Source organism: Dicentrarchus labrax, unplaced genomic scaffold (genome assembly GCF_905237075.1).
Source record: "Dicentrarchus labrax unplaced genomic scaffold, dlabrax2021, whole genome shotgun sequence".
NCBI lineage: Eukaryota > Metazoa > Chordata > Actinopteri > Moronidae > Dicentrarchus > Dicentrarchus labrax.
In genome coordinates, this window is record NW_026136706.1 from 26,293,917 (window position 1) to 26,321,229 (window position 27,313).

The 27,313-nt window shown below is 39.6% G+C and overlaps 3 protein-coding genes across 4 annotated transcripts; all 3 read left to right on the forward strand.

Moving 5' to 3' along the window:
• The first annotated feature begins 84 nt into the window (after positions 1-84).
• rpl36 (ribosomal protein L36) lies at positions 85-2,876 on the forward strand. The gene is made up of 4 exons (XM_051403425.1): positions 85-188; positions 689-783; positions 1,960-2,094; positions 2,752-2,876. Exons 2-4 carry the CDS (start codon positions 691-693, stop codon positions 2,839-2,841), a joined length of 318 nt encoding a protein of 105 aa, XP_051259385.1. The 5' UTR covers positions 85-188; positions 689-690; the 3' UTR covers positions 2,842-2,876.
• A 1,317-nt stretch (positions 2,877-4,193) lies between these two features.
• lmnb2 (lamin B2) lies at positions 4,194-22,933 on the forward strand. Of its 2 annotated transcripts, none has more exons than XM_051403290.1 (13): positions 4,194-4,618; positions 7,786-7,922; positions 8,075-8,231; positions 8,745-8,870; positions 10,884-10,982; positions 11,645-11,716; positions 11,974-12,099; positions 12,246-12,466; positions 12,753-12,984; positions 13,905-14,012; positions 18,070-18,189; positions 18,345-18,422; positions 18,555-19,764. In XM_051403290.1, the coding sequence occupies exons 1-13, from the start codon at positions 4,406-4,408 to the stop codon at positions 18,606-18,608; spliced, it is 1,743 nt and encodes a 580-aa protein (XP_051259250.1). In that variant the 5' UTR covers positions 4,194-4,405; the 3' UTR covers positions 18,609-19,764. The 2 variants fall into 2 exon arrangements, with proteins under 2 accessions (XP_051259250.1, XP_051259251.1); XM_051403291.1 differs by lacking the exon at positions 18,555-19,764 and adding an exon at positions 19,775-22,933 and having other exon boundaries at positions 4,195-4,618.
• Positions 22,934-23,297: 364 nt separating this feature from the next.
• Positions 23,298-26,454, forward strand: commd2 (COMM domain containing 2). Its single transcript, XM_051403404.1, has 6 exons — positions 23,298-23,454; positions 24,485-24,562; positions 24,871-24,953; positions 25,234-25,308; positions 25,419-25,517; positions 25,923-26,454. Exons 1-6 carry the CDS (start codon positions 23,388-23,390, stop codon positions 26,118-26,120), a joined length of 600 nt encoding a protein of 199 aa, XP_051259364.1. The 5' UTR covers positions 23,298-23,387; the 3' UTR covers positions 26,121-26,454.
• The last annotated feature ends 859 nt before the right edge of the window (positions 26,455-27,313 follow it).

The following is a 27,313-nucleotide window of genomic DNA, read 5'->3' on the forward strand; positions in this document are numbered from 1 at the left end:
ACATTATTGTTGCTTGGACCCATACTGTCAATGCTTGGACCCTCAAAACAAAAAACAGTATCTCTTCCAGGCCGGCAGGGGCATTGCTCTGCCGACGTGAAAGAAGTGTCTTCCGGGTCAACCCCCTTCATTACAACGCTCCACTCAACCAAGAGTCCTTCCGGCTTGACCGCCATCACAGACAACAGGTATGATTTTGATGTTGACAACTATCAGCTAAAAGCCATGTATAATCTCCGTCATCCGTCGATTTGTACATAATAAACTGACTTCAATTGAATCTATTGACTTCACCTAATATATATCTCCGATATTGTTACACTACAACAAAGTAAATTAATGAAAACCTTTAGCGGCGTTAGCGGTGACTAACCAGCCTCTCCGGTCTGTTCGTTGAACACACTGCAGCAACTACTAAGTAGAAAATGTGTCCATTAAAAGTTGTAACAGTTACCCTCTTTTTCAGTATTCAGTTTCAAGTTCTAATACAGTGCTGTCAAATATGCTGCTGTTGGCAGTTGAGTTTTAAAACAACAGTAAGCCAGGAGAACGTGGGGATCTTTAATGAACACAATGCCACTTGGAGGCAGCAATGATGGCTTGAAAGAGGATACGACGTCCCTACTTAGTGGCCAAGCAGCTAACTAAAATCTGTTGTTTGTGAACTTTTCTGTGTGGTCTTCTACAGATATGGCTATTCGCTACCCCATGGCTGTTGGCCTTAACAAAGGCCATCCAGTCACTAAGAATGTGACTGCTCCCAAACACAGCCGCCGACGCGGGGTGAGTATCTGCTGTTCAGTGACTGTAATGACAGGTAGTAACCAGGGGTTGTCATTCCTTGTCTTGTAGCACCACAGTTTTGCAGTCTTTTTTCCTGCCAGCTATTTTAAAAGCATACAGCTGGTCTCACAGCTTTAAATATCAGTATCATAGTGAATTACAATAGTCAGCAACCTAGTTTGACAACAGGCAGTATATGAATGTTTATTGCACCCTCATATGAAACAAATTTTACAAGTATCTTGCAGTTTGCATAAAGTTGCATGAAACTGAATTTGAGAGAATGACTCCAAGTAAGTTTAAGGACAAGTTTGAATAGTTTAAGTCTCATATGCATTAGTCTGTATTTATTACATCTGTCATGCTGTGTCGAGTGTGTCCGCAGGGACATGGTCTAAAATCGGTCTCAATCTGAATTTGACAGGTCTTAAATGGCTGGATTGTTAAAGTTAACGTTACATGTATAAAGATGTTTTTTTCGGTTTGCTTTTAAATGTGTTTTTGGAAAACCGTGTGTATTGATCAGTGTAAGGACAAAACAAAACAGATTTTTCCTCTTATATCTTAGATAAAACTTTTCAGTACAGATGTTAAATGGGTCTTAAAATGCATTCAGAATGGTCTTTAAACATCTTAAATTAAACCTATTGTATAATCCTATCCTCAGATGCCGTAAATAAAAAAAAAAATTGCACAATATGCTACAGTGTTATATAAGTAACTCAGATATAGTGTACCTTACTGGTGTGGTGTAGGCCCAGTAATCACTGTGAACTTGTTTTAACCTCATGGTTGATATTTGTCACATTTAATGAGTCACAGTGTGATATGAATAGAGCTCAATTATTAAATGTTACCTTTACCTTACTACTTGGTATGGTCAGAAATTTACAGTGTTGGCTATGCAGGGTGAAACTAAATCTGGTTGAATATTTGTAATAAAAACATTTATTTAAATTTTTATAAGCTTTTTTTTTAGACAAAGTAAATGGTTAGACATTGTCATAAGACCTTTTTTCAGTGTCAATGTACTACTGAAGATGGGAATTATCTTTAAAACATTGTCCACCTCAATTGACCATAATTTCCACTAGTTAAGAGTTTGAACTGATCATATATTTCAGATAATGAGGACTATGTTTAAGCATCGTCTAATACCTTGTCTTTCCTCTGCAGCGTCTGACCAAACACAGCAAGTTTGTTCGGGACATGATCCGTGAAGTTTGTGGTTTTGCTCCGTATGAGAGACGAGCCATGGAGCTGCTGAAGGTGTCAAAGGACAAGAGAGCCCTCAAGTTTATCAAGAAGAGGGTGAGTTGTTATTTCTGTCAGAGATTTGAAAGGCACTTACCAGTGTAAACCTGAACAGCTAAACAGCCACAGCATTTATGGAAATTCTGAGCCGGTACCGATGTTTTTATTTTTTCGTCTTTTTGTGCCAAGGAAACAGACTTGTGAGACGCAGAGCAGGACAGTGTGCTGCTATCTGGAGCACATCAGTATTTGTATGCAATTTGTGTCAGTGCTGGGAAAAGGGTGTTTATTTCCCCAATATTAGAGTTGGAAATAACCGACAATACTTAACCAGTGCAAAATTGATGTGACACAGTATTTAAAACATCTGCCTTGATACTGGTGAAAAGCATCTTATTTACTGATAGGCCACTGTCAATCAACAAGGCAGATATCGGTGCATCTCTAGCATTTTTTCCATTAAGTTCTCTTTAAGTATGGGAGTAAAATACTTTTACACATGCATACTACTGCAGTGACTGAGAAACCTATACACAGCTTTCAGAAATCTGGAGTGTATGTATATTTCTGCCTTTGTACATATTTGTAGTCCTTGTACCTATGGAGTTTTAATCATCTGGCCAGATTAAGTGGCATCACGATGAGTCAGCGGTCTGAGATTGAAGCAAGTATAACATGACAGGTCAGTCTAAAGTTACTGTGTTTCTTCCCCAGATTGGTACTCACATTCGGGCCAAGAGAAAGCGAGAGGAGCTGAGCAATGTACTGGCTGCCATGAGGAAGGCTGCCGCCAAGAAAGACTAATTTGTCTCTTAATAAAAGTTTTCTAAACTACAAAATCAAGACTGATAGTCTGTCTTCTACTTTGCTTTTGCTCATTTTGCAGCAGTCATCGGGTCCGTGGAACAAATTCCATCTCGACACTTGAAAATGTTATGCCTTTTTTTTCCCTCTTTTTTTGAAAAATCCCAATCGAACATGTTTCAAAATGTCACCATTGCACACTGCAATTTCATGTAAATTAATGGACACTACTCCACATAATGTATGTTTCTTAATGGCAGGTTTTATGGCAGGGCTTGGTGTAAAGGATTGCTTAAGACTGTATGGATGTGTCTGGCATAACAATAATTTCCAGTATATTGCTAGAAATTAGTGTATAAAACAGTTTAGGTCTTCATAGACTTAAGACTTTTTCATGTATATTGGTCTTCTATAATTGAGCCAAAGCAGATTAATTTGTTACATTCACAGATGGAAGGCAATACATTGGTGTGATTACAGTTAAGTCTGGATATAAATATGACAATCACCTTCTTAAAATTGAAATACATATTTTAAGGATGTGCTGGTCTGCCTGCTGATGTGAAATCAGACTAATTGTAATGGCATGCAGATGTTAATGGTATTTGACTCATCATAGTTAAATAACTCATCATACCTTTTTATCAAAGAAGTACACAGTGAATCTTTTGAATGAATACTTGAACGGGAGACATCGTCCCTGATTGCCTATAAGAAAAAAAACTTTCACGTCTTGAATCAGGTGATGAACTCCCACTTTTTCCGTGTTCAATGGTCAGAACTAGGAGGAGCAGTACAAAAATTTAAACAGTGCATAACAACAAATAAAACAGAAAAGAAACTGCGCACCCTCCTGGATTCAAAATGAACTTCTGAGCTCGTGGTTATGACCTGTATATGATAGCAATTGTACAATAAAGTAGGCGAAATGAAAGAACCAGTGTAAACAGGAAGGAGGATTATACATTATACCAAGGATAAAGTTTGGTCACATGGTCTGAACGGTATATTGACAATTTTTTTTATATTGTCAGTACCAACTATGGTTGTATCAGAGAATGTAGACGGGCTCTGGTTGTATTAAGGGGTACGACGAGAGAGACGTTTTAAATAACAAACGAACCACTTGACACCAGAGAAAATTAGTTGGGTGTTGTATGGGCTCTCCTTTAAATAACAAAATAAGTCATGACGATAATATGATATTTAACAGCGCTGGGAGGTTGTACGCACGAACTCTGGGAGCTTTCAATACATTTCTACTAGATGTCTATTCCCTCTCTCTGTCCCATACACCCATCATCCATTGCGAGACAGGAAGCATTCTCAGCTTTTGGCGCGGTCCTGGGTCCTGTTAGCGGCGTCGGCCATCTTGGATCACATCACTGTTTCAGGCAACGCTGAGACATTGCTTGAGCTTACTGCTCATTGATTGACATCATATCTTCAATTAAAAAGCTAAATCAGTGTTTGCATCCTCATTTAACGACGACAGCAGTCGTAGGTTTGTTTTATATTGCTCACTGAGTGGTGAAGCAATCTCGGGTTTCTTGAAAGAACCGTTATGGCGACTGCTACCCCAAGTCGTGAAGCTGGCCGGTCGGCGGCCTCTACACCTCTTTCACCGACCCGGATCTCTCGCTTACAAGAGAAACAAGATTTGCAGCACCTGAACGATAGGCTCGCGGTGTATATCGACCGTGTCCGGGCATTGGAACTGGAGAATGACCGGCTAATGGTCAAAGTGTCTGAGAAAGAAGAGGTGACTACTAGAGAGGTGAGTCCAGCTTCAACTGTTTGCGCCCATCCGTAGACCAGCCACACAAGATCACTTACGGTGCAAGTCTTCCGTGAATCAAGCTAAAATACTTGTACACATGTCGTTGAAGAATCGATACAGATAATTTCAGAGCAATACTAATGATTAAGGATGACTCGTTACTTACCTTTAATAATGGCAATTGGCCATTAAAACGTGTAAACTGACTATTTGCTCAAATATTAATTTGACGGCGAAATGCTCTAATTTATGAACATAGATGACATATATGTAAAGTCACTTAGTTAACAACTTTGTTGACGTCAATAATACATGCTATGGCATTTCCTTATATTTGTTTAAATGTAGCTGGACCGGGAGGATTGAGCGGGTGGTTATGCGCGCCAATCTATAAATACAACATATTATATGTAACTTTAGTTAGGGTACTTTACTTGACTTCAAAACTTGCATAACGTGGATTATTGTGAAGCACTAACGTTATAACTTGTTTCAGTAACGTTTAATTAAAGTTTTATGGTACTTTAGTTTGCGCTGTTTACTACCGCCCTTACGTCTGTGGTAATACTAATTAATAACTACTAATATTGCTCCCACGCTAGAAAAAGAAAAAAACGGATTAGTGTCACGTTATAAAGTGACAAGTTTTTTTTGTTATAGCAAGATGTTTTTCATGTTTTGACGTACATGTGTTACGACACACGGACTCATCACGTTATAACAAGAAACGTTTCTTATAATTTGTTAATGGATATTTATAATACAATATATGATAGTATATGGAAGAATATATGCACAGTATATGGCAGACAGAAGTGTACTGAGTAATGAATAAGATTGTTGCACATTAACTACAGTAACATTTCAAGTTTTAATGACTGAGGGAGGAGTTGTAGAGTTTGATGAACACAGGCAGGAATGACTTCCTTGGCGCTCTGTGGTGGATTTTGGTGGAATGAGTTGCACAGAAAGTACTCCTGTGTCTGACCAGCTACTTGTGGACTGATTGGATATATATCTATAGATATATATATATAGATATCAGGCAGCAAATTAACATTTTGTCCTCAAAGTTGATATGTAAGAAGCAGGAAATAAGGGCAAAGAAACCATTTGAGCAACTTTGACAAGAGCCAAATTCGGATGTAGGGATCATTACCTATCGAAAGTGGTTAAAGAAAGAAAAAGCAGTGAACCAGACACAGGGTCATGGGTGGCCAAGGCTCATTGATGCATGTGACGAATGAAGACTGGCCCGTGTGATCCGATCCAACAAACAAACACATACAGTAGTTCCAATTGGTATATTCAAATTCATATATATGCACGTGTGTGCATGTATATAGAGTACTTTGCAAAAGTTTTAGGCATGTGTGAAAAAATGCTATAAAAAATTATAATTGTTTATTTTTTATCAATTTACAAAATGCAAAGTAAGCGAACAACAGAAAAATCAAAGTCAATATTTGGTGATTTGCCTTTAAACCAGCATCAATTCTTATAGGTACACTGACTACAAAGTCAGGGATTTTGTAGGATTATAGTTAGGTCTATAGGCCAGGACACACCAACCCGACAGCCAACCGTCGGCAGAAAAGCAGTCGGACTGATCAGTCGGCTCCCGTCTCCCCGAGTCGGTCAAAAAAATGCCACCGAACACACCAAACCGAAGCCGACTGGAGCGTACGTTCTGCGTGTGCGCGAGGCGTAATACGTCCCCATAACAGCAGGCGGCGCTAATCTGTGTTGTCGTCCCAAAAAAAAAAAAAAAAACCGGAAATGACGGATCACTCTAGACCTAGTAAACACAGAGCACGCTTTCGTCAGTCCTTGTTTTCATCAGAGAGTGTTGATAGTAGTCAAGAAGGATTGTTATTGTCATTACTCGCTGAACGGAAAATACGATGGCTAATAATAACAAGATACTGGCGTTGGCATAGTATGTTTACCATCGTCACTTCCGGTTTTCTCGTGCACTCGCTGATTCGCTTGTCAAGGGCTAGCACTCCACCAATCAGATTGGTCATTGAGACCGATGGCCACTGGCCGATTCTACATGTCGAATCGGCCAAAATGAACGCCGACTGATGACAGCACGGGACACACCGAACCGACTCGAGTCACCGACCTCGCCCGACTGTCCGACGACGGCCAATAATTGGGTTGGTGTGTCCGGGCCTTAAGATCAACCAAACAGGTGGGCCCCCAGTTACCTCACCTGGTAGAGCTGGCAACCATGTACCGAGTCCTTGCTACAGCAGCCCAGCCCCTTTTCCTGTCTATCTTCAGCTGTCGCTATCAATTAAAGGCAATAAAAAGACCAAAACAATAATTAATTTATACCAAAGGGGTGCTAATAATCATCAATTTCACATGTAGGTTGAAACGGTAACAGCTGTGTTGGAGCCTTAAAACTGGGTGAGGAACAGCCAAACTCTGCTACCAAGGTGAGGTTGTGAAAGACAGTTTCATGTCACAGGTCATACACCATGGCAAGACTGAGCACAGCAACAAGACATCAAGATGTGCTGTTCAAGCTCTTTTGAAGAAGCACAAAGAAACGAGTAAAGTTGAGGATTGTATACGCAGTGGTTGGCCATGGAAATATAGTACAGCAGATGAAAAACACATCAAGCTTATTTCCTTTCGAAATTGGAATATGTCCAGCAGTGCCATCAGCTCAGAACTGGTAGGAACCAGTGGGACCTAGGTACACCCATCTACTGTCCGGAGAAGTCTGGCCAGAAGTGGTCTTGCAGAGTTGCAGCCAAAAAGCCATACCTCCGACATGGAAACAAGGCCAAGCAACTCAACTATGCACAAAAACATAGGAACTGGGGTGCCCTGATCTCAACATTGAGTGTCTGGGATTACATGAAGAGACAGAAGGATTTGAGGAAGTCTACATCCACAGAAGATATGTGGTTAGAGCTCCAAGATGTTTGGAACAACCTACCAGCCAATTCTAGTCATAATTTAATGTACATCTTTTTTTAAAAATGTATTTATTATACAAAATGTGTTGCAGCTCGTCACATCTTGGAAAACTACTTGAAAATCCATTCCACAATCGTTTCTTCCCCGTTATTATTGTTATTATTATTATTTATTTATTTATCTTTTTCACCTAGCCAAGTTATGAATTTGTGTGTCCTTCTGTTTAGGTGACTGGCCTGAAGGCTCTGTATGAGGCTGAGTTAGCTGATGCTCGACGGGTTTTGGATGAAACTGCTAAAGAGAGAGCGAGGCTTCAGATAGACTTGGGCAAGGCGCAGGCTGAACTGGAAGAAGCCACACGCAGGTAATTTGATATAGTACACCCAATTATCACACGTCACAATGTTTGAGATCATATTAATATGGGCAGAGTCACCAGAGTCACTCGGAAGTGCAGGATCAATGGCCAATTTGAAGCAATAACTGTCTTCTTCTTCCTCTGTCCATGTGTTCCAGTGCCAAGAAGAAGGACAGTGAACTTGCAGCCGCAGTGTCCAGGGCCATTGGTTTGGAAGGCCAGCTGAACAAGAGTGAAGCAGCTCTTGCTACAGCTCTAAGCCAGAATGCTGCTCTTACTTCTGAGCTGGCAGATGTCAAGAGCCTGCTGGCTAAGGTGCAAGGTTTTCTGTTGTTCAAAGCAATTTTTTTGTGAGAGAGAGAAATGGACACCCCCTCATATTTACCTTATGTGGGATGATGATGTTTATGTTGGTGGCAATGGTGACAGTGTCAACGCGAGATTGTTTAGTAGAGCAATTTCCTAATCAATTAAGTGTAAATTAAACGGATATAAAGAAACTGAACATTTCACATGTTAAAATGGCCACAATGGGAAGATTTGTATATGTAGGAATTACACATCCAAATTGGCCAGCATTGCAACACAATAATAGTCCACATGATGTCAAAGATTATGACCCAATATAAAGAAGTGGTACCTATTAAGCAATACACAGGGGACGGTAACAAACCAATTTCAGAATAAAAGAATAAATCAACATTTATCCCACTGTATACACGCGTAAATATTTTCAACTTTTCTTCTACAGCTTGCTCATGCTGGATCAGTTAGTTAACTTTATGTCTCCATGTACTAAAATTTCTTATGGCATTTTGTGGTGTTTAGGCAGAGGACAGCCATGCTGTTGCCAAGCGCCAGCTGGAGGCAGAGACACTAATGCGCGTAGACTTGGAGAACCGCTGTCAATCCCTGAGTGAAGAGCTGGAGTTCAGGAAGAGCATGTTTGAGGAGGTAAGGAGTATGTGTGAAAAGCAATGAAAGGTGTGTAGGACTGCCACAAATAATTACTTCCATGATCAACTATCAACCAATCTAGCACATTTATGACTATGCTCAAGGACCTCTCATGGTTGTGGTGATTCACAATGTTTGAATGTTATTTACTGACTGTTGATTCCTCTTAACCAGCCAGTAGGCCACAAGTAATGAACAACTGCTAGGTTAAAAACAAAGTTTATCTAGTTGCAGGGCACATTTTAGCCTTTGTTGTATCTCAAAAACATTCATAGAAATGTTTGGTCTCATCTTGAACTATATCTCCAGATTAATTCCATACCCAGTATGTTATGATTCACTAACATTAGGGACGATACAAGGTGATGAAATCCCGCTGCCATCTTGACTATGGCAGCCGGAGCAAATTGCAAGTCACTGGCCGACTGTATGTCGCCTCTATGCGTCTGCACGGTCGCCATATTGGGGAGGTCAGAATCTGCTAGTAAACAGTGTGCGATACAGACATCACAACAAAATTGACGGTTGCTCACTTAATTCTGAACTGATTTTCTTTGTTATAAATGTGAGAAGACGATACTAGAATTCAATTTACTAACTGGGAGTGGGTCTCATTAGCTCTTCGCCAAAATATTACCCTTCTGAATAGCCACAATTTCTACTGGGACATGCAGCCTCTGATCTTTGAACTGGCAAGTGTAAATTATTTTGAGTTCTTTCAAAAATTTAGCTTTTTTAAATATTCTTATAAAGCTGCCTGTTTGCTTGTAATATTCTAAATAAATAATAGCATTAAAGCTTCTAATTAAATTGAGATGCTTGGAATTTGTCCAAAGAATTTACCCATTTATTGTTTCCTCATTAAGTTTATACAGTTAGGTGAATATCTATATAAGAAAACATACTATACTATACAAAAAAACTTTTGAAAACTTTGCATCTGGCATTTGTGGTGGAATTGCAGTAGGTGCTTCTGGCAGAGAAGATATTCCTGCTTCTAATTAGATGTGTCATAAATTGATTTTGATTTTTTTTAGTGGTTAAACCATATGTGTAGTTAGGTCTGTCACAATAACATAATATATTGTCCCAGGAATAACCGCGATAAACAATAATATTGCCATTTTGACACAATTTCATATATCGTAATTACACCCTTACCAATATCAATGGACTTTGAATTCTTAAGAATATTCAGACATTGGAATTGTAACTTGAAAAAAAATATTCAAATATCCTAAATAAATACAAATAATAAAGTTTGGGAAACTGGATGGAATAGTTACTTTTTGTTGCCACTGTTTTTAAACAAAACCCATGTTAATGGGCTCCAGTGTTTACCCTACTTATTGCCTCGGAGGGTGGAGGAAATTGACGAGAATTGATCATTGTTATTGGGTGAGTATGATATATGCCCCAATTAATCGACCAGTTGACTACTTTTTGGTAGTAGTTGATGACAACTAAAAAGGGCTAGTGGCTAGTGACCTGCCACAGTTGCAGGTGAGGGTAAAAAAATATTTTTAGACCATGCTGTCCACCCATAATGTGATGTGAATTTAAACTTTTTGGAGCTAAAACTAAAATCCATACTAAAGTCCATACCAAAAGTAAAACATTTGTTGGCTATTGTTTCAATATATTTTAATGTTTTCTGTTCAAACCCATCATTTATCCTTCAGGTCACTATTGTGTTCTCTGCCATAAGCATTTCTACCATAAATGTTTTTGTGTGAGTATTTAGAATAGAATGCAATCACTAATAGCCACGTGTGCCACTAAAGCAGAATAATTGTTTTAATAGATAGACCAAACTTGTGAAAACAACTTCCTACTGTTGCCCATCTTCTGTCCTACACATTGTAAATATAATTCCTGTACTGTTTAGATCATTCTATCTTTTATATTCTAAAAAGTACTTTATTTTTTGTTTGATTTTTAGGCACCAAGGCCAAAAACTTAATTGGCAATAAACCCGATTCTGATTCTGATCTTTCTCCTTGTGTTCAGGAGGTGCGTGAGTCTCGGCGTCGACAGGAGCAGAGAATAGTGGAGGTGGACTCTGGAGTCAGACAGGACTTCGAGGTGAAACTAGCACAAGCTTTACAGGTGAGGGGGTGAGTTTACAGCAGCTGTCATGTCTGTGATAGGGCTGGACTATAGAAACTAATTATTTAAATATACAATATCAGTGACAAAGAATGCAAATATGGGGTTCATATGAATATATTATAAGAGCAACGGTCAATCACAGATGAAACGCAATGAATGTATTTTCCTCAGCACATTGCAAATGTGTTTTGAAATTTTAAACCTGTGTTTTGGCAGTGCTCACTAATGTGTGTAAATTCAGTGTGCTGAAGTGGGATTTTGCATTATACAATATTACAAATGTAGGTACAACCATCTGATTGCATGTTACCACAAAGTATGGTCATGTTTAGCTTGGCTGCTAAAACACAGTAACCAAAATTTAACAAATACCAGGCTGTAAAAAATATTAATTGTCTCAATTTTAATAAAAGCATGTAATCCGTTTTTGCATATTATATATAATTTTGTATAATAAATCTTTGGTCCTCATAAACTCCCCTTATACTTACCTGAAGACAGAAAACAACTAAAAATGAATGAGCAGATATCCTGTGTGAGCTCAGTAATCTTTGTTCAGCAGAGAAACTGACAACAGCTGTGACATGGTTCTGTTGTTGTCCCCAGGGGAGCTTTTGTTTGAGGATTAGTATTAATCATGTTTGTGTGATTCCCGCAAGGACCTGAGGAGGCAACATGATGAGCAAGTGTCTCTTTATAAGGAAGAACTGGAGCAAACCTTCCAGGCCAAGGTGAGAAACAAATAATTTTTTTCTCTTGTCTTTTGACTCTCACACAGTCTTCCAAGGGGGAAAAAATGATTGATTTTTGATTGTAATGAGGACACAGTAATGTCGAAATGTTCATCTGTTTGTACCATTGAAGGCTGAAAATTTACCTCTGGAAGTTTGCTGTCCTCGAGCTGCGAAACACTCAGCTCAACAGTTCAGCTGCATACTGCTGGAAGATGTGCAAAAAACCCTTTCTCACAGTGTCTGTCTCCTTCTAGCTGGATAATGCCAAGGTGTCCTCTGAGATCAATGACAAGGCAATGAGCACAGCTAGGGAGGAGCTGCAGGAGTCCCGTATGAGAATAGAGAGTCTTGGATATCAGCTGAGTGCTTTGCAGAAACAGGTACTAAATGATCACCTGTACACACAAATCTAGACTTCATCCACATCTCTGACAGTTACAGGTACTCCTATTCAGCTTCATGAAATATATTCACTAGTGTGTGTGTGTGTGTGTGTGTGTGTGTGTGTGTGTGTGTGTGCTTTTAGGCAGCTGCCTCAGAGGATCGTATCAGAGAGCTGGAGGAAATTCTGTCAGCAGAGCGAGAGAAGCACCGCCGTGCCAACGAAGGAAAAGAACAAGAGATGAGCGAACTGAGAGAGAGGATGAATGCTCAGCTCAGTGAATACCAGGAGCTGTTAGATGTGAAGCTTGCCCTAGATATGGAGATCAACGCATACAGGAAACTGCTGGAGGGAGAGGAGCACAGGTACAACACACCTAAGTAACATGTTACAATCTACAATGTGAAATGGCTGAATGTTGTAAATGAAAATCTGTCCCAGATTTGAAGTTTGATTGTGTGTTATCAATGATAGCAGTGATATTCACTTATATTCTCACATTATGTAATTATGAGAGTGGCTATTATTAGATTCTCATTTGAATGGCAGGAAGTGACTGTCTTTTCTGCTAACTTCTGACAGCTCAGACCCACTGTGTCATGAAGTGGTAGGTAGCCATTAACTTACCAGTGACTGGTGTGCTTCTTTCAGACTGAAGCTGTCCCCCAGCCCATCGTCTCGAGTCAGTGTTTCCAGGATAACAGGATCTTCCTCCTCCCGCTCCTCCAAGAGGAAGAGAGTGGAGTCCAAGGATGTCCCAGAGGTGGGAAGAGGAGAGGGGCAGCTGCTGGTGTCAGAAGAGGCCACAGCTAGTGGAGCAGTCACCATATCACCCACTGACATGGATGGAAATGCAGTCACACTGACCAATGATACGGAGCAGGTGTGTAAGAGTGGTATAAGACTAATTAGACTCCTGAGGTCTGCAAAAAGTGTGTGTGTGTGTAAAACTCTGTTGATCTAAAAACTAGGATATCCAATTATTTCCAGTTATTTTCCTCTAGTTTCCCTCCCCATTCTTCTTGTCTCTCTACTTTTATCACATGGGCTTTAACATGTGCTCCCTAGAGAGAATACACTGCCTGTAACAGCCTGTACACACCTTTTAGAAAAACTACAGTTTATTACAACTTTCCCATTTCATCCCTCTGGTCATTGTTTCAGTAATGGTAACATTTTATCCAAACATATTTGGTAGGAAAATAACAAACTCGTACCCACTTTGTGCTTCAACTTCTACTTTACTTACTGTAATTGTGCACACAGTTTTCAATGAGGGATTATTAGGGATATTTTTGATCACCTCCAGATATAGTCTCAGTCGTGCATGTTTCTTGCCCTGTTGAAGCTACCTTTAGCAAAGTCATAGAATTCTGAGATCTCAGCAGAGTACAATGTTATCATGACCAATAAAACCAATGACCCTACAAAAATAAACCCTAGGTGTAACAATGTGTAGTTGTCTCTGAAGGAAGCAAATGTTTGCTAACACACTAGACATATGATTTTCTCTCTCTTCCCTTCTGTTCTCTAGATCAGTGGTTCCCAATCTTTCCCCTTAAGGGAGCCCTTTTCTGTCATTAAGTAAACTGACTAAGTGACATATTTTATGGATATTTCATATTATATTCAATGATAACAATAACAGTAGAGAACAACTGATAAACTGTACAATGAACCCAAACAGTGAACATAATAACAGTTTGTGTAAAACAAGAGATTATTAATCAGAGATGAGTTATACAATTCTCCATTTTGTACTAAAGTCTCTCTAATGCATTTTTTTTTTCTTGTGCTTTGCAGGACCAACTTTTGGGCAACTGGAGGTTGAAGAGACAGGTTGACAATGGGGACGAGGTCATCTACAAATTCTCTCCAAAGTTTGTGCTCAAGGCTGGACAGTCAGTCACGGTGAGGAATATAAAGTGGAAGTGAATGTTACAATTTTTTATTATTTATTATATTTTTGCTTTGCTTGCATAATTTTGAAGCCAGCTTAAAGGTTCAGTTCATCCATAACACTTTCACATTTCACTTTTCTTACACTTAATTTTAAATGGTAAATGGATTGTACTTACATAGTGCCTTTCGACCACTGAAAGCACTGTACATTACATGCCACTTGTAGAAATGCAATGTCCTCACTCTTTTATAGATTTGGACTTGAAGCTTTAATAAACTGTCATTGCACTGTCACAGGTAACATGTCGCATCCTCACTCTGCTCATGCAGCGGCAACTAACTCAGACTGTAAACACAAACATGACTTCCTCAGTGACATTTGTCTTTCTCTCAGGGTGAAAATAGCTCATGACCGGATTGCTGATCAGCCTGTCCTTCAGTTGACTGAGGGCCTCTGTATGTTCCGTTTTCCATGACCACTCTGCGTCTTTCTTTGTGAGCTCGCGTAGTGGCTGGGTGATTGAGGAGAAGTCCGGGAAGAAACGTGCGCTGTAGTTGGCCATCCCCAGTAGGCTGCGGACTTCACTTGGATTCTGTGGGAGTGACATGTGTGTGATGGCTTGTATTTTCTTAGGGTCAGGTGAGATACCGTTCTTTGAGAAGACGTAGCCATAGAACTCCAGAGATGTTTTGTGGAACTCACATTTGTCTCTGTTGATCGTGAGATTGTTGTCATGGAGTCGTTTGAAAACCTCCTCCAGGGAACGGTCATGCTCTGCAGGGGTGGTACCAAAAATTATGATGTCATCACTGAAGTTTCTGACTCCTTGTATTCCATGGAGCACATTTTGGATTGCGTGTTGGAAAACCTCTGCTGCTGAAGAAATTCCGAAGATGAGTCGTGTGTATCGTCTCAGTCCAACATGTGTTGAGAATGTAGTGATGTATCTGGATTCAGGTGCTAGTTCCAGTTGGTGATATCCTGCGTTGAGGTCCAGCTTTGAGAACATGGTTGCACCGTTGAGATCATGTACGATGTCATCCACAGTAGGTGCTATGTGTCTCTCTCTTTGGACAGCTGTATTAGGCAGGCGCATGTCTATGCAGAGGCGTATTTTCTCTGGGTTTTTTGGTTTTGGTGATTCCACAATGGATGACACCCATGGTGTTGGACCCTCTACTTTTTCAATAATGCCTTGGTCCTCCAAGCATTGTAGCTCCTCCTCTACTTTCTTCCTCATGTGAAAGGGAATACGACGGTGGGGCTGGACGATTGGTCGCACACTTTGGTCAATGTGCAGTTTAACTTGAAAGTTTTTCAGCTTCCCTATGCCTGAGGTGAGACTTGGATATTGCAGGAGCAGCTGTTCTGCTTTAGACAGGTTCCGTGGTATGGTCTGAGTGCAGTGCACCACATGTATGAGTCCCAGGGCAGTTGCAGTGTCATGGCCTAGCAGTGAGCCGTAGTTTCCGTCAACAATGTAGAATGCTGCCTGAGCTGTTCGTCCATTAGCAGAGACTGTTGTGGTGGCTTTGCCATGAAGAGAGAGGGGAGTTTTTGCACCATAGGGATAGATTCTTTTGCCTGACTGCTCAAGTTTGAGTTTGGTTTTCAATGTGCTGTAGGCTTTTCCATCCAGGAGGTTAGCTGAGGCTCCTGAATCAACAAGAACATCAATGTTTTCACCAGCTATCATGACTGACCTCACTGGCGGTTCTCTGCCCTCTGCATCTTTTGTGACGAAGACATACTCCTCGTCTGTGCTTGAGTCAGTAGCAGCTAGATGACTGATGGGGGCAGTTTCAGCATCGTTAGTAAGAATGGTTTTAACTTGTCTGCGTCGGTTAGGCCATGTCATCTTTTGTGTGCTCTGAGTTGGTTTCATTTTCTGTCCATGTTGGTTTTGTTTTACCTTTTTGTCAGGGTCAGAGAGACAGCAGCGGGCGTAGTGGTTGAATTTCCCACATGTTCGACACTGGACGCCTTTCGCTGGACATGCCGACTGACCACCCTGATGAGGAAATGTACCTCCACAATTCCTGCATTTCGTCTTTGGCTGATTTCGCTGTTCTGTGTTCGCCGTTTGGGGCCCAGAGGTGGTCCATTTTTTGTTTCTTGTGTTGGGCATGGCTGCAATCTGTCCCGTTTCATGTTTGTTTTCCATGCCAGAGGCCTGAAGTTCTGAGGTTTCAAAAGCTCTGGCGAGATCCAAAAGTCCTTTTAGAGTCATATCTGGGTCTCTCAGTGCCCTTCTCCTGAGACGTGATGATGTGCAGCTGAGTATTATCTGAGACTTTATTTCTTTGTCCACATTAGTGAATTCACAATTCTGAGCTAACTGTCTCAGTCTGGTATGAAATGCATCAACAGCTTCACCTGGGTTTTGTTTTGATTGTCGAAATATGTAGATTTCGTATTCTACATTATGACTTGGACTGAAGTATTCGGTGAGTAACTGTACTGCCTTATCAAAATCATCTGGTTGTCCTTTTTCAGGAAAAGTCTCAAAGATATCCTGCACTTGTTCTCCAGCATAGTACAGAAGCATAGCCCTTTTTCTTGTTCTCTCAGTTATGGCAGCTGCAGTGAGAAACGTTTCAAATCTCTTCATCCACTTTTTCCATGTTAGGGAAAGGGAGGCTGGTTCTGCATTTACATCAAAGAGCGGGAATGAGGGTAATTCAGCCACGCCAGCCATTGTTGTTGTAGTTTTGTTTCTCTGTTTTATTATTTTTTTCTTTTCGGAATTACTACTGTCCAGGTATGTCCATGTGTGTCTCGTTGTTGCTAGTTTTCGTGTTGTTTTTGTTTTTGGTATTAGCACGCCTTTCTTGACTGTAGTGCTGAGCGACGTCTCACAGAGCTTCCAAGATGAGAGTTCAGTTCGTAAGAATTGCTCCGAAGAGGTTTTTGCATTTGTTTGTTTTTTTTTTTTTCACTTGACCATCTACTCATGAGTCCGTTAGCAGCACTGTGGCTCTCCTGTGGTTTAGCAGGCAAAGTGGTCGTGTGCAGGAAGTAACAACTCCGTTGCGTGGATTCGTTCACAACAATTGCGCAGCATCCTCGTCGCCATTGTAGAAATGCAATGTCCTCACTCTTTTATAGATTTGGACTTGAAGCTTTAATAAACTCTCATTGCACTGTCACAAGTAACATGTCGCATCCTCACTCTGCGCAACTAACTCAGACTGTAAACACAAACATGACTTCCTCAGTCTCTTAAAGGAATACCACCTACTTCTCACAACATTACACCACTCACCCATCCGCACATTCACACACTGATGGCAGCGAAACTAAGCATTCATACACTCAAACACTGATGCACAGCATCAGGAGCAATTTGGGGTTCGGTATCTTGCTCAAGGATAACTCGACATGCAGCAAGAGGAGCCGGGGAGCGAACTGCCAATCTGATTAGTGGATGACCTGCTCTACCTCTGAGGCGCTGCCACCCTCACAGTATATTACAGATTTCTGCTAGGAATTTTGAATTGTATTTTAGCCCCTTACTAAGATTGCCTATGTAAACCCAACAAAAGCGATCTATAAGTGTCCAATAAACACTGACAACCTACATGAATGGGACACTTCATCATGAACCCTGCGTTATTAAGAAAGTAGGAATAAAATTGGTTAAATATATCAATACTAAACCTTTCTGTAAAAAATACAACTTCGTGAGCAAGTGCTGTCCTTGTAAAAAGAAACAGCAATATGTTTTTCCAACCACAACCTCATTCAGGATAATCCTCAGAGCTGAACAGTTTCAATTTGACCTACTTTGTACCAAAGAATAAGAACAAATTATTCATATTTAATTTTGACGCCTGTCCAGCTGACTACAGTCAGTTAATATACATATAAGCAAATTCACTCTTTGTATATGTCATTTTAATGTAAAATGTGCATTATGAAAGTCAATGTGAAGCAGCACAAAATGACTGACAATAGTATGTTATTGATAAAATTTGACATGAGCAGGTTTCTGTAAAGTTATTAAGCAGAGTTTCTTCAATAAGCAGTTTCTTCAATGTATTTGCCTGAACTGTACTTATACAGGTGTGGTCTGCTGATGCTGGTGTGGCCCACAGTCCACCATCTGACTTGCTGTGGAAGAGCCAGACTTCCTGGGGAACAGGAAATGACATAGTTACCACTTTAATCAACACTGACGGCGAGGTAGAGACATCCATGCATGACCAGTTATGTGTTATGTGTCCTTGTTTTGACCAACACATTTTCCATATTGAATGTTGTTGCCCTTTATTATGCTTGCTGGGGGCACTTAAGCTTAGTGTTTTTGTTTTGTTTCATGTGGGCTGACTGTCTTGCAGGAGGTGGCCAGAAGGAGTGTAACCAAGACTCAGGTGGAGGTAGAGAACGGAGAGGAAGAGGAGGAAGTGGCACAAACAGTAAGTATACTTGTTTTTCTTGCCAGATTTACCTGTATAAGTATACAAAAAGCAAGTTCCCCCATTTCATTTTATGTCTCTTTACTTTGTTCACCCTTTACGTACTCGAACGTAACTTGTTCTGGTGAGTAGTATGATATTTTTGTATTTTCACTTGCACATACCACACATAATTCATTTAATTGACTGAAAGAAAGGGAAGTTCATCAGTCAATTAAATGAATTATTTGGTAACACTGTCAATAATGCCCATTTCTATAGTGTCTAGAAGACTAAAACCTGAAAACAAAAGTAGTTTACACCTACACGCTTGTCACACTGAATGTCTAATGGTCTCAGGTGTCCTGTGTCTGAGAATCTCTTCTTCATGACTCCCACTGTTTATGATATATTTTGTATCAACCAAAAATAATTAGCCCTCAATTCCATTACATGGCAATTCAGAAAGAGTGACCAACAGTAGAGGTGCATTGCAGTGTTAGTCAACAATTAGCTCATAGACATCTACATGCATTAGCGGTGTGCCCTACACAGCAAACTTCTGACTATGCCTATATTAGAGATTCAGCCAATATTATGATTTTTACAGTAGTTGTATGTACCGGCAATCACAGTGCAATACTGGCATCTTGTGGTTAAAAAGTACAATGATAGCCAGTACAGAAAATTACTTCAGTACGTCAATTGTGAGAGATGTTTTGCATTGGTAGCTGAGTGTGGGAAATTTGGCAAGACATGGAATCCAAATGATGTTTTATTGAAGTCCCTGGTAAAGCTGTGTCTTTATAACGCAAGGAGCACTTTGATGTCCTCATTTATGCTGATCAGAGACTTCATTCCTTCCAGTAGGCAACTAATCAAATTTGTGTCTAACCCATGGCAGCATGATCAATTTCTCAAGTTCTATCTCATGTTGTTTTGCTGAGGATGACTAATGTTACTAGCGCTAGCGCCAGCAGCCTGCTGTCCTTGCAGGATAACGCTAACCCTAACCCTATGAAATATAAATAATAGTTTGAATGACCAGTATTTCTCTAACCAACTAAGGTAGCAAGTTTGCATTGTTTAACTGACTAGTTAACTAAACACACACATCCCTAGTATTATACTGCATTAGTTTTAGCAGAGCTTAGTTTAGCTTTACCTAATAAACTGGCAACTTGAGTGCATGTTTTTAATGTCGAAAATGTTTTGCCCAATTTGCCAAATGTTTGTATCATGTTTTGGGGTCAATACATTGTTAAAATTTGTGTTGAATCAAATTATGTAATAATAAAATTGCAATGTCCATATAAATGCCTCATAGAAAGTTTCTTTAAATGATTATCTGAACTGTTTTGTGTCTCCTACAGGGCAAGGTGTCCTCCAGAGAGTGTGCCATCATGTGAAGCCTTCCTGTATAGTTGACCGCTTTGACTTCCCCATTATATATATTTTTTCTCTAGAACTACCCAGACATGATCATGTCCATTGCCTCATCTTGGTGTTTTTATTGTTCAAGACAATATAACAATTTTTGGACTAATGGACTGTTTTTACTGCCCTCCACATTTCTGGACCTGCTTTAATATGAATCCTTTCCCTAACAATTTATAGCCAATGTCTGTGGCTCAGGCAAATATGATGGATCCAGATATTCAGTCAAACTGTGGAGTTGCAGCTGAATATTCCCACCTGTACTAATAGTACTTGTACCTACATGTCAGTGATTCATTCCACCGGATGTCATTCATTCTTCTGCGGTAAACATTTTGGTTTTATCCCTCATCTACTGAAATCAACTAAAAGAACCTGTTATTTGAGTTCTCAAGGTAAAGGACTTGCGCTGTGTGGCCATAGACATTATTAATAACTTGAGTGTTGAACAAATGATGAACAACTCTTAATTGAATCCCCCCTCAAAAATCAAGACTTTTCTGGCCAATAGGTCCTTATTTTTCTCTGTATTTTCTATGTAGGTCTTTCTTTGAAATATTTGCATAGGAATGCAGTGGAAATTACAGATTGATCAAAAAGCCTGTTGAAATTATGCAGTCTTTCTTTATTATGAATTCTCCGAATTCCCCAATCAAAACTTAGCTTGTAAATCGACTGCTAGTTTGCAAGTCGCAAGTTTTGAACTTGAGAGGTCAGACCACACAGATGAACTCCAAACCTTGGTCTTTACATGACCAGCTGGCCCGCCATCCCTGTAATTTGTCTCTGTCCTCATTTCCTTCTCTCTTTTTGTTTAAAGATAATGACATGTGATTGTCCATCTGATTTTAGTCTAACTTGGCAGAGCTGAATTAAAGAAAGACATTGCTGGAAAGGTTTGAACCCTTGTGATGCTATCTCCCAGTTCTGCATTAAAGCTGTGTTTCACAGTTAGCTGTTGCTATTACCTGTAGGGGCTCCTTCCAGCACAGCCAACTCTTAAACAGAAACAGTACTGGTTCATTTTGACTGACAATCTTTGACTTCTGATAGCAGTGGAAGTGGATAAAGTAGAGAACAGGTTATCCGTCCTGCCTTTTGTGGTCTGTAGTGCAAAGAAAATGTTGTGTGTCATGGAAAACGTGCTATTAATTCAGTGACTCCTCCAAGTAGCCCAACAAAAATTTTCAGGTCATGATATGAAGAGTTTTTTTCAAATTCCTGACAACCGCTTGTGTGTGTTCTTGTTGACCGTGAGTTCACTAATGTTTTAGTTCTGATTCAGTCCACCAATACTTTTGAAAAATAAGTGGCTCTCAGGCTTGCTAGATGTTCAATCTTCTTTAGCCCACAAGAATGAGCTGAAGCTGCCGACGTCAAACAGGAAATGCGTGTATAGAGACAGGAAAAAATGTTTACTGAAACTTGCCTTTAGCTCGTAATCCTATAATTAGCAGTGTATGGAACCAAACAGCAGACGAGAGTCCCTTTTTTTTTTTTTTTTTTTTTTTTTTTTTTTTTTTTTTTAACGCCCCATCCTGGAGTCAAATTGGGCATGTGGGTTTGTGGTTTTGATCCCCAGCTGGGCCTCTGAAATAATATGCTTAAAAGATAAGCCTTGGGACAGGCTTTATCAATCTGAAATATTAAACTGACATAACTTTGCCTCCATTTTTGAGTACACACAAGGTAAACTGAGAAACTAACATTTGAGTACATAATGCGATATATGAGGTGATTTTTATTTTTTTTGATTGATTGCATCATGCTTTTTTTCTCTTACATTATTTTGGAAGTACAAGTTTTGCTCACAACTTGTGTGACATCTGGAAACTAATTTTTATTGTGTTTGTATGCTGTGTTACATTGCTAGTTATTTTTCTATATAGTTCTTGTTTATGTAATCGATTTTACATGTTTACATACTACTTTTTGTTTAGGATTTCTTGGGTGATTTAAGGTTTGGTGTGCATGACCTTACAGGGGTAAAACAAACAAACAAAAAATCTGGACTCTAATAAGACAATACTGAACAATACTCCTATAGTGTTTTGCTGAGAGTTTTAAGTCGTCTCAGTTTTTTATTGGCAGAAGAAACTTCTTGTCTAGTGGTATTCTAATTTGAATATTTCAGTTACATGAAGTCTGGAAGTGTTAGACTACCTGTGACTACTAAGTTAATATTTGATTTGATTTTGATTTGCTCTATAACAGTGGTTCTCAACCTGCAGTCCCCAGAAAAATGTGGGCTGTATTAATTTACAAAGAAATGTATAAGAATAACACTTCTGTTAATGTTTCACACTCTTTACTGTTAATCTGCCAATCTACAGTATAGACAGTTATAGAATAACTAGATCTTATTAAATACAGGTCTGCATCCTGATGTGTATGAATTTGGGCGTCCTTAACACCAAAAATGTTTAGAACCATTGATCTGTAGAACACAGGAATTGCAAGCTTTCTATATGATGGTAATTTAGTCCCTCCAGGACTTCTCAATCTCAGTCAATTAATGCAAATTCAACCAATCCCTGCCAGACCTTGCAGGTGTGTTTTTTATGTATACCAAATTGCTATTGTTCACATAATTGCATTTAAAATTTAACATAATTCACAATTTTTAAATTAAATTTAATATAGAATTTTAGAAGAATTAAGCTTCAAACTCAACAACTTCCTTGGAAGTACATGGAAGAGTTATTTGCCTTCTGAACCTTTTGTTGCATATTACTATGCATGACCATCAGTTTTGTTTGGTTTGTTTTTTGTTTGTTTTTTTGCAGCTTTTTTAAACTTAACTATAATCACGGTAGAGTTTTTGAAAGTAACACAAGCTTTCTGACGAGCCACTGGAAATTCACTTTTGGCTGTGTAAATTAAAAAGATCTGGAGGGACCGTTACTTGGTCAAGACTAGTTCTGCTACAATGTAGATATTGACTGTGATAGTTCTATTGAGAGAACACCCAAGTTTTATTCACTAAAATGGAGACCTGTTATTCATGTGGGGGTGGGGGGGCCATGTCAAATGTCAGTTTTCATTTATGGTTAACTGTTGAACATTTTGTACACTCAATAAATGTTTTACATATACATATTTGATATCATTTTTGGTTATTTAATCTTCATATTATTCATCTCAAGGATGTCATTTGCAGGGTTGCTACGGATCTGGAAAGTACTTGAAGCTGCTTGGACTGAAAAATCTTAATCTTTTAAGTGCTTGGATTTTCAGAAAAAGAGAGGTCGTTAAAAGTGCTTGGATTTAGCTTACTGTCATCTCAAATTATTTCTGTGTATTTCTGTGTTAAGTACAGCTACCCAATTTTAAATACCAATTCCTTGAAGAAATGACCAGTAACCGGCGGGGTGCAATCTCTGGTGCCAGCCGCAACTGTGTGTGCAGGCCGTTTTAGTCCAGAAGATGGCAGTATTGCAATAATAAGCGTTGCAGCTGCATTTAGACACGGACGAAGAAGAAGCTCGTCCAAATCGTTTTCCGGATTGATGGGGACGTTTGTTTCTGACTGTTGAACTGTTGTTTAGGATGTTACTGGTTTTGTCTGAAGACCACAAAGAGCACCTCGCCTTCCTCTCGAAGGTCGAGACCGCAGGTAAATAACCGGTTTTTATATGACAGAGGATCAGGACTATGACTGTAAGAGATCAGCTTGTTCTCCAGTGTTAACTGCTGACTGTCAGCTGATTGTGAGTGTGAACACTAGATAGAAATTTGTTCAACTGCACTGGCAAGAATGTGCTATTGGTCAAATATTTAAGAGACCGTATCAGTACATCAGTAACATAATCTCAGTCAGATGTAAGAACAGTGGTAAGAGAGGACTGTCTGAGGGAAAGCCTCTATAGACAAACTCCTCTATTAGGTTTGTTCTGTGTACATTTTGTGAGTAAGACTGGAAAATTCCAAGTTAACTCAGCTCAGAACTACCACACTGCACTTCAATAACAATATCATTAATGGTATATGTTTATAACACACAGTAGTGGAAGGACAATTCAGATTTGTTACCTAAGTAAAAGCAATACTAGCCTACAATCAAAAACTACTAAATTACAAGTAAAAGTACAGAAGGATAATAAACTAAACGAAAGTAGTAAAAGGTGGATATTATGATTATTTGCTCATTTTAGATTTATAAGAAATGAAATTAGTACAGATGCAAAACTGTACATGCAGGCAATGATACTGTCATATTTTACATAGTGTTGTACAACCTGGTCAGAGACAAATAGTACATTAATGACTTCACAGTCTGTATAAGCAAAAATTGATAGTCATGGTGATTTAATTTGCATCATTATTGTAATATTGTTAAGAAGTACACCCTGTTTTCAAAGTTGACATCTATTTTTGTTCAATGTTGGTTTAGTATACGTCAACATAGATCATTCACAACTTAGCACCACAACCTCCTCAACAGTTTGCACCAACATGTAGACCTGGCTCAAGGTTAAAAAGAGCTCCCTCCAGAGGGGACTGTTAATGTTCAATTTCGGTCTACAACAAAACTGTGTCAGGCTCAGTTACATCCCACAGCTCGTCTTCCAGATGAGTTTTCTTATTTCATGTAATGAGGCTGGACTCCATGCATGCATGTATCTCCATGTGTTTTTTGTCCTTAGTGGTTGGAGAGTTTGGTCGCATAGCGCTGGAATTCCTAAGGAGAGGAACCAGTCCCAAGATCTATGAAGGAGCAGCCAGTAAGACTCTCCACCTTTCATTTCATAATCCTTATGAAGCACCTGACTGACTGCTGCTTAAAGCACTAGTTGACACTGCGGACAGGGGACTAGTCATGGGCAAAATGGTTTAAAACAGAATCACAGATGTTTTCAAAACATTTATGGTAATAATGTTATGTCTGATCGGTGTATATACGAAATTCAGTTATTTTCATATTGTCATACTTGGATAAGGTTGTTACTACACATAATTCAGCTATTGACACCTACGTATGTATCACCTAACAGGACTTGAAAGTTCGTTTATAATGACCCACTACTTGCAGGGAAGCTGTGTGTTCCTGTGGAAATGGTGCAGCATGGAGTGGAAGGCCTGATGTTCCTGATGACAGAGAGCTCCAAACACATGGTGATTCACTCACATTCTGACACACTTGTATTGTCTAATGTATTTTTGTAGCCAAGTAATTCCCCCTGACCAGTGCAAAACATTTTTTGTAGAAAAACATGCCTATGTAAAGAGGTACAATACAGCCCTGCACCATCAGTGTCTAGTTTTTGACAAATTTTTGTCATCAACCCTAAGGTTTGTAGTTGCACTGAAATGCATCTTTTTTGTGTGTGTGTGTGTGTGTGTGTGTGTGTGTGTGTGTGTGTGTGTGTGTGTGTGTGTGTTCATGTTCATGCAGATCTCGGAAGTGGATTTCCTCGACTCAGTGTTGGTTTTGGGTTTTGGTCTAGAGCTTAACCAGATCCTCTTACAGGTGACTGTTAATCTGTTTTATTTATCTGAGATGATCTGAGCAGTGTACTTGTTGACTCAGTCAGTATGTTCACTGCACTCCAGCTAAGTGTGTGAGGGTTTTTGTTGCAGATCTACCTACAGCACCACAGTCAGATCCGCAGCATTCTGAGTCAGCTGCCCCCCAGCCTGCCTGCCTATCACAACCTGGAGTGGAGACTGGATGTACAGGTGTGTGTGTTCATGTGTGTATGGAACTGCTGTGGAATCAGATGGATAATATAGTAGCTGAATATGTTTGTTGGTTACATTCTGCTAAGTGCAGTCTTTTATGTGTACTTCGTAGTTTTGCAGTTAAATATTTACCAAGATCAGACACATCAGTTCACTGGTGGCCACAAAAGTGCCCTCTTGGATTCCCCTATGGGCGATAAAACATGGTAAAAAGGTATGGAATGTGGAAAGGAGGAACATAGGGCACACTACAAACTGACTGGTATATAATCTGTGCTCATACATTTTATGTTTTTAGCACTCTGAGCTGTAAATGTTCCATTTATCAATGTCCAGATCTGAATTCTCCTCTTTGTTTCCCTGTCACTTCTTAATGCGGCCTTCCCCACTCCTTCCTGCTAGTTGGCGAGTCGCTCAGTACGTCAGCAAATCAATCCCATGGTGACGATGCGTCTTCTCCTGAAGAGAGGTCGTGACAGCAGCAGCAGAGTTCTCCAGACAGACCCCAGCACCCTCCTGCACCTCATCTCCACATTGGAGGCAGCTCTGGCTACCATGAAAACCAGTCATGCTCGCCGCATTTTACGCAACATCAAGTAACCCCAGCACACTTTCACATTACTCCCATTATACCTGTAAAACATTAAGCAGTGTCTGTATTCTTCCATGCAGTGTTGTTTAACTATGTTTGGTTGTCCCTTTTATTACCCTTTACTCACGATGTGCCAAATTGTATTTACTGTATTGTATATAAGCTTTCTACAGTGCTGATATTGTATTAAAGTGTAAGACAGAGATGAAACACCATTTCTGTGGTTTGTCAGAAAGAGTTCATTACATCTGTGTTGACATTTGACTGGAAGAGAATGAAAGAATTTCAATGACAGCTTTACTGTAATTGTTGTGCATTTGACAATAAAGAACTTAAACATGACTTACATGGTTATATGATGCTTATGAGCATTTAAGCCCAGACAGTCATTGCTGATTGCATTTTCAGCGAAAACTGTGTGACAGTTCAGGTCTTCATATGTTTGTATGCTGCATAACAATGCTTTGTAACATCATATTGTATGTTGGAGTTTAGAAGCACTCCTGACCATATGTATGCATACGTATACCCCTTGTGGAAAAGGTAACAACGACAAGCAAACTGTCAACGTCATCAGCATTAATCGTTGAAATGAGTCAACACAGGTACTACCACTTAAAGTTCACAGAGGAGAAATTTAGGATAATTCCAGTAAAATCTGATGGAAAAGCACACTTTCAGATTGTTTGGAATAATGCAGGCAATGGCCACACTTGCCTTATTAGAGGATTTAGCAAATGGAGTGGATGTGTGTCTGATGTTGATTTGGTACTTGTGTGGTTTGGTACCCCACTGTGGTAAATATGGACAGTTATACGTGTGCATTTTTTAAGATTAAATGGTAAATGGACTGTACTTATATAGCTAGTCTTCTGTCTTTTGACCACTCAAACCATCTGCTTAGTGGACAACATGCCCCAACCCCTGAGCCACAGCTCAAAGGAAATGTCTGGCATTTTCATGAAACATCTTTTTCTGATTTTTGAAAATGAAATTTTGCATGCTGAAATGTCCTTCAGAGACAGACGTTGTAAATATTTGGGGCTTAACCCAAACCTGGGAGGCTCTGGGGGCATGCTCCCCTGGGGAGAGTTTTTTCCGCATTTCAGCAGCTATGTGCACTATCATAATAATTGCTCAGGAATTGAGCAACACTTTTCACTACTGCCACTAAAAAAAGACAAAATTGTCTGATGTTATT